Source organism: Chelonia mydas, chromosome 3, assembly GCF_015237465.2.
Source record: "Chelonia mydas isolate rCheMyd1 chromosome 3, rCheMyd1.pri.v2, whole genome shotgun sequence".
NCBI lineage: Eukaryota > Metazoa > Chordata > Testudines > Cheloniidae > Chelonia > Chelonia mydas.
Window position 1 is genome coordinate 15,200,780 of NC_057851.1, and position 19,939 is coordinate 15,220,718.

Sequence of the window (19,939 nt, forward strand, 5' to 3'; positions counted from 1 at the left end):
ACAAATCGCATATCTTCCCCACCAAGAACCAAGTTCTTTATGGAAGTGGCGAAGGGTATGTCTACGCTACGAAATTAGGTCGAATTTATAGAAGTCGGTTTTTTAGAAATCGTTTTTATATATTCGAGTGTGTGTGACCCCACAGAAAATGCTCTACGTGCATTAAGGGCATTAACTCGGCGGAGTGCTTCCACAGTACCGAGGCTAGAGTCGACTTCCGGAGCTTTGCACTGTGGGTAGCTATCCCACAGTTCCCGCAGTCTCCGCTGCCCATTGGAATTCTGGGTTGAGATCCCAATGCCTGATGGGGCTAAAACATTGTCGCGGGTGGTTCTGGGTACATATCGTCAGGCCCCCGTTCCCTCCCTCCCTCCGTGAAAGCAAGGGCAGACAATCGTTTTGTGCCTTTTTTCCTGAGTTACCTGTGCAGACGTCATACCATGGCAAGCATGGAGCCCGCTCAGCTCACTGTCACCATATGTCTCCTGGGTGCTGGCAGACGCGGTACTGCATTGCTACACAGTAGCAGCAACCCATTGCCTTCTGGCAGCAGACGGTGCAATAGGACTGGTAGCCGTCATCGTCATGTCCGAGGTGCTCCTGGTCGCCTGTGTGAGGTCGATCAGGAGCGCCTGGGCAGACATGGGCGCAGGGACTAAATTTGGAGTGACTTGATCAGGTCATTCTCTGTAGTCCTGCAGTCAGTCCTATTGAACTATCTTATGGCGAGCAGGCAGGTGATATGGATTGCTAGCAGTCCTACTGCATCATCTTCTGCCGGGCAGGCAAGAGATGAGGATGGCTAGCAGTCGTATTGTACCATCTTCTGCCGAGCAGCCCTGAGATGTGGATGGCATGCAGTCCTTCTGCACCGTCTGCTGCCAGCCAAAGATGTAAAAGATAGATGGAGTATATCAAAACAAGAAATAGACCAATAAATAAATAAATTTGCAAACCCCACCCCCCCGCCCCCCGTCTAGGGGACTCATTCTTCTAGGTCACACTGCAGTCACTCACAGAGAAGGTGCAGCGGGGTAAATCTAGCCATGTATCAATCAGAGGCCAGGCTAACCTCCTTGTTCCAATACGAACAATAACTTAGGTGCACCATTTCTTATTGGAACCCCCCGAGAAGTCCTGCCTGAAATACTCCTTGATGTAAAGCCACCCTCTTTGTTGATTTTAGCTCCCTGTAAGCCAACCCTGTAAGCCGTGTCGTCAGTCGCCCCTCCCTGCGTCAGAGCAATGGCAAACAATCGTGCATCTGAGTTGAGAGTGCTGTCCAGAGCAGTCACGATGGAGCACTCTGGGATAGCTCCCGGAGGCCAATACCGTCGAATTGTGTCCACAGTACCCCAAATTCGACCCGGCAAGGCCGATTTAAGCGCTAATCCACTTGTCAGGGTGGAGAAAGGAAATCGATTTTAAGAGCCCTTTAAGTCAAAATAAAGGGCTTCATTGTGTGGACAGGTGCAGGTTTACATCGATTTAACACTGCTAAATTTGACCTAAAGTCCTAGTGTAGACTAGGGCTTAGTAACCTTTTCAATTTCTCTGGCATAGGAAACTGGTTGTTTCAGGGAGCCGTAACTCTCCTGTTTGGAATCCTAATAATTTTTGTATGTTTTCAGTTACTTTCCTGTTGTATCCAAAATTGTGTCAGGCATGCTACACAGATAGCTGCCCCAAACCAGAGTGCTAATTTGATGATTTTAAATATCACTGATGAACAAAGAGATAAAGAACGATTGATATGTGGAACCCAGTAATTGTTGGTCATTGCGTAGCTTGACCAAAAGGAGGGATTGTGAAAGTAGAATGAATTATATTGAAATTATAATTCATTAAAGAAATGCTGCTTGAAAGGTTTGTTGAAATATAGTTGTCAGGAAGAGAAACATTAAGGAGTATGAGACAATGGGTCCTCAAACTAATTAACTTAGAGCTCCTACTGAGCTAGGAGATTGGTAAACGTTAGTATGCAAATAGGATATGTATGTATATTTGTCAGTTTCTGCTTCCTTTTGTCTCCTATGTTAAATTGGCTTTGGCTTATCTGTATAAATAAGTTAGCTTGAGCTTTTGCAGGGAGCTCACATATATCTGGGTGCATTGGCAAAGTGCTTTGCTAATAAGCAGAGTGGTCTGACAAATTCAGTGAGTCTTGAATGTGACTTTGACACAGGTTTAATACTGAGGCCCCCATTTTCTGCCCAGGAGACATTGATTGTTCACCCATAGATTGTTTGCTTATCAGTGCTATACTATTGCTATTTTTTTTTTTTGGTGGGGAAGGAGGCACTAAAACATGTGTCAAACAGGATTTAGTTATTGAATTGGTAGAATCATTCAGCTGGACTTCCTGGATATGAGTGTATTTTATGCTGCTTGAGAACTGTAATCAATCTTTAATCTTGATCCACTTTCTGTTGGACATCAGGGGTGAGGGATGTTCCTTTACACTGTTTTCAGTGGACTTCTTAGACATACAGTTAGAACTTTCTTTGTGTAAAATACCAAGGAACAATTCTTCTTTGAAATTTGGGTTTGCCTGGTTCTGTTTTTGTGATTGTGCTTTTTGCTTTTATTGTATAGAGTTGTAGTTACGTTGTTGACAGTTGGAATAGGAATTGACAAATGTTGCTACTAATTCTCTCTATAATACTGTGTGTATATTTGTGTCTGTAAATAAATAAGGTGTGTGTATAAATCATTGAGTATATTATAGAGCTATTGTTACTAATATATTTGTTTTAAAGAAGATTTATATATTGTTTATAAAAATTAGGGGCCAGAACCATAGCTTGCAGAGGAAAGGAGTGGAAGGTCACTCCTAAGCTGAGAACTTTTATGCCAAGATGCAGTCTATAGTGAACTTGTGCAGCCATGTTATAAAGGCATAAAATCTGTGTTACTAATGGAAATGCTGACACAGTCCTTAATGTCAGCCATAATATAGATTTGTAAATTTCTACCTATGAATAATGTTGTACTCTGTATTCCTGTTTACTGGCAGATGTTGATGCTTCAACTCACAACAAGCCAAGTAGCTCTGAGGCCTAGAAATGTGTCATAATGCAATCAAGGTGGTTATAGGACTTGATTTTTTTTTTTTTTTTAGACATGTGCATTGAATTCCATGTATAAAATTCCTTTTTACTTAAGTGCCTACCTTGAAACTTCAGTTCCTGCAGGGAGGTAATGCGGTGTGACGTTGGTCATAGTCAGGTCCAGATATGTTGAAAAGTGGGGCTTCAGTCTCCTTTGCAGCTTGGAAGGTGAAATCCGACTTGCATGCAGTTGAAGGGCAAGTGTCCTCTGCACCTTTGAAATACAAATCGTGTCTAAAATTGCACAATATGAAGGTTTCAGAGTAACAGCCGTGTTAGTCTGTATTCGCAAAAAGAAAAGGAGTACTTGTGGCACCTTAGAGACTAACCAATTTATTTGAGCATGAGCTTTCATGAGCTACAGCTCACTGCATCCGATGAAGTGAGCTGTAGCTCACGAAAGCTCATGCTCAAATAAATTGGTTAGTCTCTAAGGTGCCACAAGTACTCCTTTTCTTTTTACAATATGAAGGGTAACTATTCCAATTATACACTATTAATTAATAAAATCAGTGACAACTAAAATATATAAGTTGCTTTAAAAGGTCCTCTTTGGCTTTTTTTACAATGTGTATTAAATTAATATAAGTAAACTTAAGGCTTCAAAGGGTTCTAAATGCTGGAACTTATGAGTCACTTGTGGCCATGCCAAGCCACCTGTTTTGTCAGTCACTTTGGTGTTACAGCTTTGATAGAGGAAATTTATTAAAATGAATAAAATACTACCCCAAATTCAGAGATTTCTGCTTCTCATACGGCATGGTTTGGAAATTACAGTTCTTCTGTTAAGACTACTTTTCATTCCTAGAGTATCAGATTCTGCACAGATGTTCAGAAATTGCATGTATGCTGGAAACAGAGAGGTTCTAGTGATAAAGGTGGGGATATTTCAGATATTTTCTTTTTTTGTTTTTTAATAAAATTTACCTTTTTTAAGAACAGGATTGGATTTTTGTTGTCCTAAGATGTTTGTGCATATGCTGTTTGATTAGCTAGGAGCAACAGCTAATTTCCTTTTTCTTCTTTCTCAGCTCTTTCCCCGGGGAGGGGAGGAGGTTTAAAGGGCTTGAGGGTACCCCACAGGGAGGAATTCCCAAGTGCTTCTTCCTGGGTCCAAGAGTGGTGGGTTTTTTTTTTTTTTTTGCATTTGGGTGGTGGCAGCGTTTATCAAGCCAAGGTCAGAGAAAAGCTGTAACCTTAGGAGTTTAGTACAAGCCTGGAGTGGCAAGTATTATTTTTTAGAATCCTTGCGGGCCCCCACTTTCTGCACTTGGAGTCACAGAGTGAGGATTCAGCCTTGGCAGTAGCTACTGCTGAATAGGCAGGCAGGCAAACAGGAGGGTTCATAGAATAGGGCAGGGAGCTCTAACCCACAAAAAAAATTATGAGCATTGATTTCAGTTTCATTTTTGTGAATCACGCTTCCAACAGGAAGTGGTGAAGGGAGTCTCCTTGATGTGAAAGCCGTGTCCTTTTCATATTATCCCTGGAGAGCCTCAGTGTCTCTCCATCTGAGTAGCTCTGCTGGATTTTCATGACATGGAAGTCTGCATATATTTTCAGCTGGATCTGTGTGTAATGTGTTTTTAGTGAAATAATATTTCAATATGTAAACAAGACTCATGCCCCCATTTAAGGATTCATAGAATCATAGAATAACAGAGTTGGAAGGGACCTCTGGAGGCCATCTAGTCCAACCCCCTGCCCAGAGCAGGACCAGTCCCAACTAAATCATCCCAGCCAGGGCTTTGTCAAGCCTGACCTTAAAAACTTCTAAGGTAGGGGATTCCACCACCTCCTTAGGTAACGCATTTCCCAGTGTTTCACCACCCTCCTAGTGAAAAAGTTTTTCCTAATATCCAACCTAAATCTCCCCCACTGCAACTTGAGACCATTACTCCTTGTCCTGTCATCTGCTATCACTGAGAATAGTCTAGATCCATCCTCTTTGGATCCACCTTTCAGGTAGTTAAAAGCACCTATCAAATCCCCCCTCATTCTTCTCTTCCATAGACTAAACAATTCCAGTTCCCTCAGCCTCTCCTCATAAGTCATGTGTTCCAGTCCCCTAATCATTTTTATTGCCCTTCGCTGGACTCTCTCCAATTTTTCCACATCCTTCTTGTAGTGTGGGACCCAAAACTGGACACAGTACTCCAGATGAGGCCTCACCAGTGTCAAATAGAGGGGAACGATCACATCCCTCGATCTGCTGGTAATGCCCCTACTTATACACCCCAAAATGCCATTCGCTGCCTTGGCAACAAGGGTACAGTGTTGACTCATATCCAGCTTCCTGTCCACTGTCACCCCTAGGTCCTTCTCTGCAGAACTGCTGCCTAGCCATTCGGTCCCTAGTCTGTAGCGGTGCATGGGATTCTTCCGTCCTAAGTGCAGGACTCTGCACTTGTCTTTGTTGAACCTCATCAGATTTTTTTTGGCCCAGTCCTCCAATTTGTCTAGGTCCCTCTGTATCCTATCCGTACCCTCCAGCATATCTACCGCTCCTCCCAGTTTAGTGTCATCCGCAAACTTGCTGAGGGTGCAATCCACACCATCCTCCAGATCATTTATGAAGATATTGAACAAAACCGGCCCCAGGACCGACCCTTGGGGCACTCCGCTAGATACCGACTGCCAACTAGACATGGAGCCATTGGTCACTACCTGTTGAGCCTGACAATCTAGCCAACTTTCTACCCACCTTGTAGTGCATCCATCCAGCCCATACTTCTTTAACTTGCTGACAAGAATACTGTGGGAGACCGTGTCAAAAGTTTTTGCTAAAGTCGAGGAATAACACGTCCACTGGTTTCCCTTCATCCACAGAACCAGTTATCTCATCATAGAAGGCAATTAGATTAGTCAGGCATGACTTTCCCTTGGTAAATCCATGTTGACTGTTCCTGATCACTTTCCTCTCCTCTAAGTGCTTCAGAATTGATTCCTTGAGGACATGCTCCATGATTTTTCCGGGGACTGAGGTGAGGCTGACCGGCCTGTAGTTCCCAGGATCCTCCTTCTTCCCTTTTTTAAAGATGGGCACTACATTAGCGTTTTTCTAGTCTTCCGGGACTTCCCCCGATTGCCATGAGTTTTCAAAGATAATGGCCAATGGCTCTGCAATCACATCCGCCAACTCCTTTAGCACTCTCGGATGCAACGCATCCGGCCCCATAGACTTGTGCACGTCCAGTTTTTCTAAATAGTCCCTAACCACTTCTTCCTCCACAGAGGGCTGGCCACCTCCTCCCCATGCTGTGCTGCCCAGTGCAGTAGTCTGGGAGCTGACCTTGTTCGTGAAGACAGAGGCAAAAAAAGCATTGAGTACATTAGTTTTTTCCACATCCTCTGTCACTAGGTTGCCTCCCTCATTCAGTAAGGGGCCCAAACTTTCCTTGGCTTTCTTCTTATTGCCAACATACCTGAAGAAACCCTTCTTGTTACTCTTAACATCCCTCGCTAGCTGCAACTCCAGGTGTGATTTAGCCTTCCTGATTTCATTCCTACATGCCCGAGCGATATTTATATACTCATCCCTGGTCATTTGTCCAATCTTCCACTTCTTGTAAGCCTCTTTTTTGTGTTTAAGATCAGCAAGGATTTCACTGTTAAGCCAAGCTGGTCGCCTGCCATATTTACTATTCTTTCTACACATTGGGATGGTTTGTCCCTGTAACCTCAATAAGGATTCTTTAAAATACAGCCAGCTCTCCTGGACTCCTTTCCCCCTCATGTTATTCTCCCAGGGGATCTTGCCCATCAGTTCCCTGAGGGAGTCAAAGTCTGCTTTTCTGAAGTCCAGGGTCCGTATTCGGCTGCTTCCCTTTCTTCCTTGTGTCAGGATCCTGAACTCGACCATCTCATGGTCACTGCCTCCCAGGTTCCCATCCACTTTTGCTTCCCCTACTAATTCTTCCTGGTTTGTGAGCAGGTCAAGAAGAGCTCTGCCCCTAGTTGGTTCCTCCAGCACTTGCACCAGGAAATTGTCCCCTACAGTTTCCAGAAACTTCCTGGATTGTCTGTGCACCGCTGTATTGCTCTCCCAGCAGATATCAGGATGATTGAAGTCGCCCATGAGAACCAGGGCGTGCGATCTAGTAGCTTCTGCGGATTGCCGGAAGAAAGCCTCGTCTACCTCATCCCCCTGGTCCAGTGGTCTATAGCAGACTCCCACCACGACACCACACTTGTTGCTCACACTTCTAAACTTAATCCAGAGACTCTCAGGTTTTTCTGCAGTTTCATACTTGAGCTCTGAGCAGTCATACTGCTCCCTTACATGCAGTGCAACTCCCCCACCTTTTCTGGCCTCCCTGTCCTTCCTGAACAGTTTATACCTATCCATGACAGTACTCCAGTCATGTGAGTTATCCCATCAAGTCTCTGTTATTCCAATCACATCATAATTCCCTGACTTTGCCAGGACCTCCAGTTCTCCCTGCTTGTTTCTCAGGCTTTGTGCATTTGTATATAGGCACTTGAGATAACCCACTGATCGCCCCTCGTTCTCAGTATGAGGCAGGAGCCCGCCCCTCTCACAACTGATTCAACTGATATCACTTAGTAAATAAGCGTGCATTGTTTCAAGTACTACATCTAATTCTATAGTCCTGTTATTTTAAGTACAACATTTAATTCTACAGGTTTCAGAGTAACAGCCGTGTTAGTCTGTATTCGCAAAATGAAAAGGAGGACTTGTGGCACCTTAGAGACTAACCAATTTATTTGAGCATGAGCTTTCGTGAGCTACAGCTCACTTCATCGGATGCATCCTTTAATTCTACAGCACTGGTTGCTGAATTCACTAGTGGAGGTGATAACCATTCAGTGACCATTCAGTGCTGATGTTATATGCAAGAGTTTCTCTTTATATTTTCTAGTAGCTTGTCAGGAACTACTGAGCATGCAATAAACTTTCAGGGTGCATATTTACTTTATTCAAAGTAGTAATTCTTTTTACAAATGAAAGCACTATGGTGTTTAAGTGATCTGATTCACTGGATTGATTGCTGAAAAAATTGAGTCTCTTCTGTCAAAAAATGTTAATTCTTATTTATAGAGCTCTCTTGTGCCATCAGGCCTATGGCTTTACTGCAGGGCTGTTTCCAAATTAGATCTTAAACATTTTATATCGGGTAGGAACTTGGCAGTCTAAATGTTCAGAGAATCTATGCAGAAACATGCTTATATTAGCTCATCTTCTCTTTCCTCCTGTTTGTTTTATACGTTGCATCTTGTCATTAACCAAGACTGTAAGTTCTTTGGGGCAGGGACTTTCTCTCTTATTGAATGGTTTATAAAATACCCTGCACCATGGGTCCATGATTGAGGACTATAGGAACTGCTATAATATAAATGATAGAAAGAATAGGTGATACTGAAAATATTTTAAAAATCATCTTCTTCTTCTTCACAATTTACATTGAAATACTGACAAAGCACAAATATGTTGTAATGCAGATTTTATATTGATTTTCCCAGATTTCAGTGCATGCAGTTGTTTTTGTATAGAGATTGGAGTAGTTGATCAGAATTCAGGACACCTGGTTTCTTTTCCTGCTTCTGGACTTTCTGGGTACCTCAGTTTACCATCTGTTAATTCCATACAACATCTAACTTACAAGGGTGTAGGGAGGATTCATGTTAAAAGTACCTTGAGATGCCTGGATGACAGATGATGTATAACTGGCAAGTGTATAACTGGAACAACAAGTACTTGAGTCTACAATAGACTAGGGAATGTCTCAGAAGGAACCCTATGATCTTTCAGCTAACTTAAAGTACCCCTCAGTTTTGTAAATCTGTTCTGCCTTCTCTTTTTTTTTTTTTTTACCAGGAAGTTAAGAAGGACCCTGAACCTAAGGATGATGGTTTTCCAATCAAGAGGGAGAGGCATGGAACTGTAGCAAGCCTAGTGCAGCGCATGAGCACCTACGGTCTTCCAGCAGGAGGATTTCAACCCCATCCTCAATCCAAAAGCTTCAAAAAGAGTATGTAGCTCCCCCTTTCCTTGCATTATATAAGGTACCTGAGATCAATGGCTTATAATACTTGTTTTCTCACCATTTTTACTCAGTGTTGCTTGATTATTTTTTTTTTTTAGGGCCTATGGAGACCTGGGCGATGGGTGGGGCACTCCACTGCAGTCACTCTAGGTTTATATCTGAGCAGAACTTGGGGCCCTCTGACTTCATTGTGGTTCCATGGATGTAGCTATGCTATATTGAGGACTGTTGGAACTGCAAACTATCACTTTAAGAGTTGGGTGGTAGGAGGAGGAGAGGAGTGACAGGGTTCATGGTCCTGCTCACCAGCTAGAGGGCTCTGTAGGGAAGGAGTACCCTAGTCAAATTCTGCCTGCAGATATGTGCAAAACGTTTATATTGCGTTCTGTGGAAGCCCTGTGCACTCGCATCTGAGAGCAGAATTTGGCCCACTGTAAAATCCAGAAGTTACAGAATGTTTTGTTCACCATAAAATTCCATTGAAGAAAGGACTTTGCTGTTCTGCCATTTTGCAGCTCTCTGGGTGAAGCTCTGAGTGCAGCAACATAATACCTGGAGGGCAGGGTGGTTCACTGGCATAGTCGGGTGGTGGTCATCCTGCATCTTTTAGACCATTTTGAACACTGAACACTATGATCTCTTATCTGCAGAAGGAGGCAGGAGAAATCAGCTAAATTTGTGATGTCATCTCCTTTGTTAGAGGGTCAGTTCTGTCTGAGCAATCAAAAATTCATTTTCCTATCTCGAATAAAGGAAACATGTCTGATCAGTAGAGCTCTTAGCTCGATTTTCTTTTAATATTTTATGTACCTTGTCCTGCGTCGAGAGGTACTAAAAATCATTTTTATGGCATTGTGAGTTTGCATAGTGCTGTACAAACAGTTATGTTCCCAGTTATGTTCCCTTCCCTAAAGAATTTATAATCTAAGATAGAAGAGACAAATGCAAGACACTGGTCAGCAGTTAAGTTAGGGGAGGGTGCAAGTATTAGACATCAGATATGATTAATATCTGCTTTCCTGGTCCATTGAGCATCTGTTCCAAGAACCCTTTGGAAAGTAAGGTTAAAACTGCTTTCAAGAGAGCCCTAATGCATTTCTAGATCTGTACAACCTTGAGATGGTTCCAGAGGCTTGACTCTCACCATAATGAAGGGAGAGTGCCGTACAAAGGGTGAGACATTTATGAGAGAGAATTTAGATCAGAAGGAAATGTTTATAGCTGTTTCCATCGCAGCCAGCATAGAGCCTGTTGCTCTTGACCAGACTCCAAAATCCTTGCTGGAAGTGTTGTTGTATCCTGGAAATCTTTTTAGAGAAACTCTGTTTCACATCCTGAAGTCTCTGAGAATTCCAGACTCCTGCTGATACTTAAGAAATGTTTCTAGGGTCATTTCTTTTGAGAATCCAAGGCTTTCTGACAGGATAGCAGATTGTCACTCTCTGGTTCATTCACATTTCTTCCGTTTGGTAAGATTACTAAATCCTGCATCTTCTCAACTGACACCTCTTTGAAGACTCATTGAAGAGTGTTCTCTCTCTAAAGAAGTCTAAGGAAGCCTATTTCTGATAGTAAAGGAGACCACAGGGTTGTCTGTGGTACAGATGTGACTTCATCTTGTGACTTCATATCCCTTGGGTTGTAGATACTGTCTCCTGTGCTAATTAACTCAAGCCTAGTAATATTACATGGCAAAACTCCTTTCTCCTTTCACTCTAGCATGCATTCTATCAAATTGCAAGTAATCCCAAAAACTAATTTGTGGGCAGAACACTTAATCTCAGTCCGTTTCCCCCCTGATTTTGGAGAATTTTTCAGCTGGTTTAATATGAGGTGTCATTCGAGGTAGTTTTGGAACAAATTGAAAATCTAAACCGTAATAAGTCACCAGGGCCAGTTGGTATTCACCCAAGGGTTCTGAAGGAACTCAAATGTGAAATTGCAGAACTACTAACTGTAGTCTGTACCCTATCATTTAAATCAACTTCTGTACCAAATGACTGGAGGATAACTAATGTGACGCCAACTTTTATAAAGGGCTCCAGAGATGATCCCGGCAATTACAGGACAGTAAGCCTGACTTCAGTACCAGGCAAATTGGTTGAAACTATAGTAAAGAACAAAATTGTCAGACACACAGATGAACATCATTTGTTGGGACGTTACATTGTTTTTGTAAAGAGAAATCATGCCTCACCAATCTACTGGAATTCTTTGAAGGGGGTCAACAAGCATGTGGACAAGAGGGAATCTAGTGGGTATAGTGTACTTAGATTTTCAGAGAGCCTTTGACAAGGTCCCTCTCCAAAGGCTCTTACACAAAGTAAACTGTCATGGGATAAGAGGGAAGGTCCTTTCATGGATTGGTCACTGGTTAAAAGATAGGAAACAAAGGGTAGGAATAAATGGTCAGTTCTCAGAATGGAGAGAAGTAAATAGTTCTGTCCTTCAGGGGTCTGTACTGGGACAAGTCCTGTTCAACATATTCATAAATGATCTGGAAAAAGGGGTAAGCAGTGAGGTAGCAACATTTTCAGATGATTCAAAACTATGCAGTCTGCTTGGGACTTAACTATCTTGAGAAGAGCTACAAAAGCGTCTCATAAAACTGGGTGACGGGCCAACAAAATGGCGGATAAAATTCAGTGTTGATAAATGCAAAGTAATGCACATTGGAAAACATAATCCCAACTGTACATATAAAATGATGGGGCCTAAATTAGCAGTTACCACTCAAGAAAGAGATCTTGGAGTCATTGTGGGTAGTTCTCTGAAAACATCTACTCAGTGTGCAGCGGCAGTCAAAAAAATGAACAGAATGTTGGGAATCATTAAGAAAGTGGTAGGCCCACATCTTGACTACTGTGTGCAGATGTGGTCGCCCAATCTCAAAAAAGGTATATTGGAAAAGGTTCAGAAAAGGGCAACAAAAATGAGCAGGGGTATGGAACGGCTGCCATATGAGGAAAGGTTAATAAGACTGGGACTTTTCAGCTTGGAAAAGAGACGACTAAGGGGCGATATGATAGAGGTCTATAAAATCATGACTGGGGTGGAGAAAGTAAATAAGGAAGTGTTGTTTACTCCTTCTCATAACACAAGAACTGGTGGTCACCAAATGAAATAAATAGGCAGCAGGTTTAAACAAGGCAAAAGGAAGTATTTTTTTCACACAATGCGCAGTCAACCTGTGGAACTCCTTACTAGAGAATGTTGTGAAGGCCAAGACTACAACAGAGTTCAAAAAAGAACTAGGTAAGTTCATGGAGGATAGGTTCATCAATGTCTTTTAGCCAGGATGGGTAGGAATGGTGTCCCTAACCTCTATTTGCCAGAAGCTGCGAATGGGTGACAGGGTGGATCACTTGATTACCTTTTCTTTCATTCTCTCTGGGGCACCTGGCATTGGCCACTGTCAGAAGGCAGAATACTGGGCTAGGTGGATCTTTGGTCTGAGCCAGTATGGCCATTTTTATGTTCTTATATTTTGTAGTTTTCAAGGCCTCTAGTAGCTTCCACAGATGCTGGGCCTGAAAGAGACAAAAAATGTTAGGTTTATTTTCCACGTTGACTCTTTGACCTCTGTAAGAATTTATGTTCACTTTCTCATCAACCTATCCCATTGCAGGTTTTTGTTTGTGTCTTCTGGGCACAAATGCTGGAGGTTCAGGGCCCTCCTTTTTTGCCTTAACACAACTCTCAAAGGTATTGGCAGCTGAACTTGAAAAGGAAGGTGTCAAGGCTCATTCCCCACTCTAGCAGTATGAGTCCAGAAGGTGGGGGCCTGCAAGGATTCTAAAAATAAATACTTGCCACTCCAGGCTTGTATTAAATTCCCAAGGTTACAGCTTTTCTCTGACCTTGGCTTGGTAAACGCTGCCACCACCCAAGTGAAAAACTGCCTTTTGCAAATCCTGGAAAAACTCACTTGGGAAGATTTCCCTGGGGCCCCTCGGCTTTTCCACCCCTCCCTTGTGGAAGCAGAGAAAGAAGACAAACAAACCCAGCTGTTGCCACCAGCTAATTGAAAAACACAGGCACAGACCTTTTAAAACACAAAACTAATCAGGTTCTTAAAGGTAAATTTTATTTAAAAAAAAAAAAAGAAGAAAGGAAACACATCTGGAAAATCAGGCTATTGCTAGATTTTTGTAGAGTAACTGAAAAGGGGTTAAACACCAGGAATGGCTCCCAGGGGTCCAGCTTTACATTACAAAAGAAAACAAACAAAAATACCTGAGCTTAGCACAGAGGAAATCCACAAGCTGAAATAAAGAAACAAACCTGATCGCATCTATCTAAACATTCCCTGTCCCAATGAATCCTTCTAGGTATGGGAGATGATTTTTCATACCTGGTCCAAACTTTCCTGCTGCCCCTGTCTCTTCAGCCAAGAGAGAACAACAGAGGGACAAAGGAAAAGCTTTTTTCCCATTTTAAAAAGTTCTAGCCTTCCATTGGCTCTTTTGGTCAGGTGCCCAGTCCCTTTACTTTACCTGGGGGACTTTTTTAACCCTTTACAGGTAAAGCAAGCAGAGAACAGACACCAAGAGGGACTTTATAGCTAACTGGACAGCTGGGTGTCCATAAAAGGGAGCTTTCCCACTCCCCTTCATTTATCACGGAAGGGCATTCTCATTACCCATAGAGGAAGCAGTGGTTCATTTGGGCAAGGCTGTTTTGCTATAATCTGGGCCTTGAGCAGAGGTGAAGATTTATGGGATGCTCATGGCTGCATTGCAAGACTAAGAGCTTATTAATTGCTGTCTCAGAACATGTCTGGTAGGACTACTGATCCAGTGGTTGGGGGAAGGCAGTAGATGTGATATGCCTTGATGTTAGTAAGGCTTTTTGGCACAGTTCCGCATGACATTCTCAGAAGTAAACTAGGAAAATGTTGTCTAGATGAAATTACTGTAGGGTGGATACACAAATGTAAAGACCATACTCAGAGTAGTTGTCAATGGATTGCTGTCAAATTGGGAGGGCATATCTAGTGGGCTCCCACAGGGGTCATTTCTGGGTCCAGTACTCTTCAATATATATTCATTAATGAGTTGGATAGTGGAGTGGAGAGTGTGCTTATAAAATTTTCAGATGACACCAAACTTGGAGGGGTTGCAAGCACCTGGGAGAACAGATTTAAAATTTAGAATGACCTGGACAAATTGGAGAATTGGTCTGTGTTCAACATGATGAAATTCAATAAAGACAAGTGCAGAATACTTCACTTAAGATGGAAAATCAATGCACAGCTACAAATGGGAAATAACTAACTAGGTGGCAGTACTGCTGTAAAGGATCTGGGGGTTATAGTGGACCATAAACTGAATATGAGTTGTCAGTGTCATGCAGCTGCAAAAAAGGCTAATATGATTCTGGGATGTGCGACGGGGTGCTCCACTCCACTAGGATGGCACCTCTTCCTGGTCACTCTCAGGAATAGCTCGTCAGGTCAGCACTCCTTCCCGTGCTTGCATGCAGTCTCTCCGCTTGTCTCTCTGGGTCTGCAGGCCCTCTCTCACTTCACAAACTTCTGCTGCTTCTTCGTGAATCATCTCTCTATGCGTTTTCACCTTCTGAGGTATTGAAGAATTCAGTCAGTCAGCCTAAGCAGTCTTCCCATTCACTGACGCATAGTGCCAACCCCTCAGTGGCTAGCAGGGGAACCTGGGCCTTCCTTCTACTCTGGGATCCTCTAGCAAGTAGTCAAGGGCCTGTTCCCTCTTAGGTAAAGGCAGTAAGACCTGAGTCCTATGCTACCTTCCTGGCTTCCCCCCCTCTCTGGGTTTCTGGCCCAAACGCACCTACCTTCTCCTAGGAAGTGACTGCAGAGTTTCCCAGCAGCCCCCTTTCAGCTTCCAGTTTTCTGTCGTTGTAAAGCCCAGCTCAGATCAGTCCTCCCCAGCTGGGCTCCCTCACTCAGTCTGTGGATTCGGCTGACCAAGTTTTTTATATTACACTGACTGACCAAGAGAATATGAATTCATAAAATGTTAATATACTGTTGGCCTGTCAACTGGCAATGTCTCCTAAGAAGTGGGTCAGCACATATGTGTAGAAATTGCATTGAAAAGCTGGTTTACTTGTCTTCTGTGACATGTTTGGTGCAACTTCTATTCAATAAAACAGAGGACCAGCCTGTGATGTAATCATTCCAGGTTTCCACAGATTATCTGGGAAATCTCTTACTAAGACTGTGAAATAACAAAATTGGCAATCCATGTATTTCAATTTGTTGCTCCTTCCACTGTTAAAGAAATCCAGAGAACACCCAATTTATTGTCTGCTAAGTTTAAACAGCTGTAGAGATGCTATAGCATTCTTCTTGGATCCCATGATCTCTGCAAACTGATGAATCTAAAATTTATGGTTTCTACAGGGTTTGTCCTTGAACCAACAATCATCTGTATTGTGAGATTGTGCCTCTAGCAAAAGCACAGGTTTATTTTAATGTTGTCTATATTGTGCTTTCTGCCTAGCCCTCGGTTTATTTATTGCATAGGTTACATGATACTCTCTCCGCTCCCTGACATCTTTAGTAGCTGTCTCAAATGATACTACAATTTCTTGTGCATATTTTAGGGTCAAATTAGCTTCAGTCAGTAGATGGTTTTTGTATTGCTTCATTTTGTATACCACATGCTAACCAGTCCCTTAATGCATCACTTAAACTATCAATGCTCTGTTAATTTCCTTAATCCAGCCAGATATTCAGAAATTTTCATTTTCTTTTTGGTTCCATATACAAAAATGAACATAATCTCAAGTCATTAGTGACTTTAGGGGTGGGTGATTTTGTAGAATTTCCACACTCGATAAGTGTTTTCTGTGGATTCAATAGGAGCTTTTAACTATGCAGCTGGTTATAAATTGAAGTCTTTGATACACTCTGTGAAATGGACACTCTCTTCTCATCCGTTTTTACTGTTAACTGTAATAAACAATTCCAATCTCTATGTAGGTGGGCCAGTCCTTTACTGAGCTATCAAACAAGTCCATTTTCCCCAAATAGCTAGGAAGTTTTAACCTTTTTTTTTTTTTTCTCAAAATCGGCAGTCTACTGAGTTGAAGTGGCAGCAGGCTGAAGTTTCCTTTCTGTTTCCCTAGCCCTCTGCAGTCACTCTGTTTCATTTGTATTGCTGCATCAGGATTCCATCTTCAATGCCAATTGTTGTTTGGGAAAGTAACTTGATGTCACAAAACTTTGCGAATGTCAGGCAGGTTCTTCAGCATGAGGGGCCAGAACAGCACTAAATAACTGCTAAGAGTTAAAAACTCAAAACTTTCTTTTATCACAGCGATTTCCAGCACAGACAATTTTGCTTGTTCCATTAAAGAACTGTACGTTACTGCAACAGGGAGGCCTGGGACTAGCTAGCCTTGTTCAGTCAGCCCTGCCTGTGCCATAATTAGCTGCCCTGTCCCCAGACATGGGGGGAGCCGGACTAATTGGGGTCAGATGATAGCCTGATAAACACCTGGGCCTAATAAGGGTCTGAGAAAACCCAGTTTGGGAGGAAGAACTACAGAGAGCTAACTGGGCTCCTGTGGACAGCCCTAAAGCAGGGTTTAGGGGTCTCCAGGGGAGCAGCTTGGGAGTCTTTGCTATATTCCAAAGTGCAGAGACTCACAGAAGGCAGGCTGAAGAGGAGCCCAAGTGGGGCAAAAGTAACTTTTTGGTTTTTTTGGTCTTTTGTTACTCCAAAAGGAGATTGAACTCTGAGAGTGACCCAGCCAGAGGGTTGAGTCACCTGAATCCCTGGGAGAAACAGAAAACCTGGGGGACAGGAAATTGAGGCAGGGAGCACCTGCAGAAATATGCTTGGCCAGCAAGTGAGAGGCAGGGCAGGCATGCCCTGTGACAATTACTCTCTATGTAATTTGACTTTTCCTTATTTTGTCAGCCACCTATGTTGCTATATCCTCTCCTAAAAACTGCTAATACAGAGCTGCTTTTTTGGCAGTTAACTTCCTCCAAGGTGACTGAAGAATACTGTTGTGCACATTCTTCTCCAATGTTACTGAGTGTGGCCATTCTTTAGGACTGTTTCTGATAGCATTGGGACAATATCTCTTATCTATATTTGTAGTCACTAGCTCCTTTATTTAACATTTAAAAAGTCTTTACTTTTTTTGCTTTTAACATCTATTTTAATGTGAAACTGAAGTTATTTTACTATATATTCTTTGGGGGAGGACTTCTGTGGCTTTTGCAAGGAAGTACATTCGCTACATATGCAGTGTCTTACCTGGCTAAGTTTCTGAGGTGGGAACATTAATTGAAAAACTTTCTGAATGAGCAGAAAAAGAAACAAGAAAGCTAAAACAAAAGTTAAGCTATATGCAGATTTATGATGAATGCTCCCATTTCCAGGCTCAGTGTGGCATTTAGCACAGAAGTATTTTTCAGCAGCCAGAAACATGGATCCAGCTGTGGCACCTAATGTCTTATGGCTTTACTGTTTTTATTGCCAGACTCTTGCCACTAAGAAAGTGCGTGAAGGACTGTGCTGGTTCTTTGTGAAGTTGTTAAAGGAGTGAACGTCATTTAAAAGAGCTCCAGTGTATTTTGACTTTGTATTGCTCTATGATGACATGGGTTCTCTTCATCAGTATTTCCCTTTCCCCACGGAAGTGAGGTGGCTCTCACAAGGTAATATGTGAAAGACTTCAGATTAAGAGTGGAAATGTATGTTTCCCTGAATGATCAGCAATCTCCTTTTGTTCATGCTTTCTATATTAATCTTAAGTGCCATGTTTACCTTTGACTGCCTTGAGCTTCTGAATGAGCTTCTCTCCAGGAGCAGAATATGAATGTTCTGTTTAAGCTTGACAAAGAAAAAGCATTCTTAAGGAAGCTTGGAAACTGGTCTCTTTGAGCACAAGGCAGAAACGTGGTGTAATTTCCTCTTGATTTAGACGTCCTCAAGAAAATTGGTCACAAACTTGAGTCAGCATCTGAGGGAACTTCAGACCCACTTTTGGGACTACTTCCCTCATGACCTTTTAGAGAAGAAAGATCACTAACTTAGTTCAAAATGTGGCTGACTCAGCAGCATTAGTAAGCCGTTGCAGGGCAGACAAAGAGCTCTTTCCTTTGACGAGATCCTGCTTGGGGCCATATTATTAAAAGATGCTCTACTGTATTGAGTTAAAATATTTTTGAAATTGAGCAAAGTATCATCAAAATTAGTATCTTCTATCCCTGGAAGACTTAATACATGTGAATATTGGGTATGGCTATAAATTGCTAGAATAAAATCTGTCCATGTCCCTGCAGGGGCCGGATCAGAGGCTAGAGCCAGGTCGGGCCTGTGGCCGGGGTTGCAGGCCTTGCTGCGGCTGGGCTGGAGCAGAGCACAGCTGGGTGGTGATCCCTCTCAACCTCTCATGGGGGCTGAACTGGGCCCCACTCCGCCACCTTCAGCGTTCCTTCATGTCCCCTCGGGGGGGCACTCCCCACAGTTTAGGGACCACTCCCCACAGTTTAGGGACCACTGTTCTAGGTGAACTATAATTATGAAATTACATGAAGTACTAGTACATCACCAGAACACCACAAGCTGCTTATGTTCCAATTAGCCTCTCCAGCCTGTCCCTTTAAGTGGAGTGGTGGAACCATGTTGCATTTGACCACATATTCAGCCAGTTTTTGAATTCTTGCTGGCCTCTGTTCCTGACCCAAGGAGCCTGCAAAGCATGCGTAGGCATATCCCTTCATCCCACAATGTGAGGAAGGGCAACTGGAGCTGCCTGGAAGATAGCAGAGGGGCAGGAGAGGCCAGTGAGGCCCTTTACACTTTCAATAATCAGTAACACAAGAGCACTTCTTGATTGGGATGTATATGGTGGGGTTTTTTGTTTTTTTTGTAAAACACCCCCTTGCAGTGAACCAAAACCTATTTCTGGCCAGGTGGGTATATTGTCTTGGCAGCAATGGCACAGGATCAGTATGGAAATGGGGCAGATTAGGGAAAATATTTTTAGAAAGTAACCCACAGTATACGGATCTTGAACATATTGCTTGTGGTTTTTCTTATCTATCTTCTGGCTCTTTTAGATTATAAACATGTTTTCCTCTATATTTGTATGTCCCCTAAGGTAATACATTCTTAATTCTAATTGTGAGTTTGGGGGCAGTTCTGTAATCTCAGTGGCAGCTTTTAGATCTTTTCAACTGGTAAAGTGAACTTTAAGGCTTTATTGAAGGCACATAGCTTTTCTCCTCCTGAGATGTAGAGGTTGGGGGTAGCCAGTGTAGCAGCTGTGTACTTAAGTAACCAAAAAGCAATGTATATCATGTAAGTAAAGATTGTTGCCCCATGCTTTTTTTATATGTTGTCTTAAATGTTGGCGTCTGTGTCGGGAACTGTCTCTGTGTGTTGACAGCACCCAGCAGTAGTTGGGCAGTACTGGAATACAAATAGTAATAATAAAATCATAGAAATGTAGGGCTGGAAGGGACCTTGAGAGGCCTCGAAGGGACCTCATAGTCCATTCCACTCTACTGAGGCAGGACCAAGTATACGTAAACAATCCTCGACAGGTGTTTGTCTAACCTGTCCTTAAAAACCTTCTATGATGGGGTTTCCACAATCTTCCTTGGTAACCTATATCAGAATTTAACCACCCTTATAGTGGGAAAGTTTTCCCCAATATCTAACCTAAATCTCCTTTGCTGCGGATTAATCTTATTATTTGTCCTATCTCAGTGGATATGGAGAACCACTGATCACCGTATAGTAGCTCTTAAGATCTATGAAGACGCTTATCAAGTCCCTCTTTCAGTCGTCTTTTTCTCAAGACTAATCATGCCCC

The 19,939-nt window shown here is 42.7% G+C and overlaps 1 protein-coding gene across 2 annotated transcripts in view; it reads left to right on the plus strand.

Annotated features, from left to right (window-relative positions):
* The window catches only part of LOC102940628 (CD2 associated protein), a 150,478-nt gene that overhangs the window by 57,970 nt on the left and 72,569 nt on the right, over positions 1 to 19,939 (plus strand). For both annotated transcript variants that reach the window (XR_006289334.1, XM_037893947.2), the window contains exon 3: positions 8,950 to 9,103. Coding sequence is in view for 1 of the 2 variants with exons in the window: in XM_037893947.2 (XP_037749875.1) it covers positions 8,950 to 9,103 (154 nt within the window). In the remaining variant the exon portion in view is untranslated. The remainder of the gene's footprint in view (positions 1 to 8,949; positions 9,104 to 19,939) is intronic.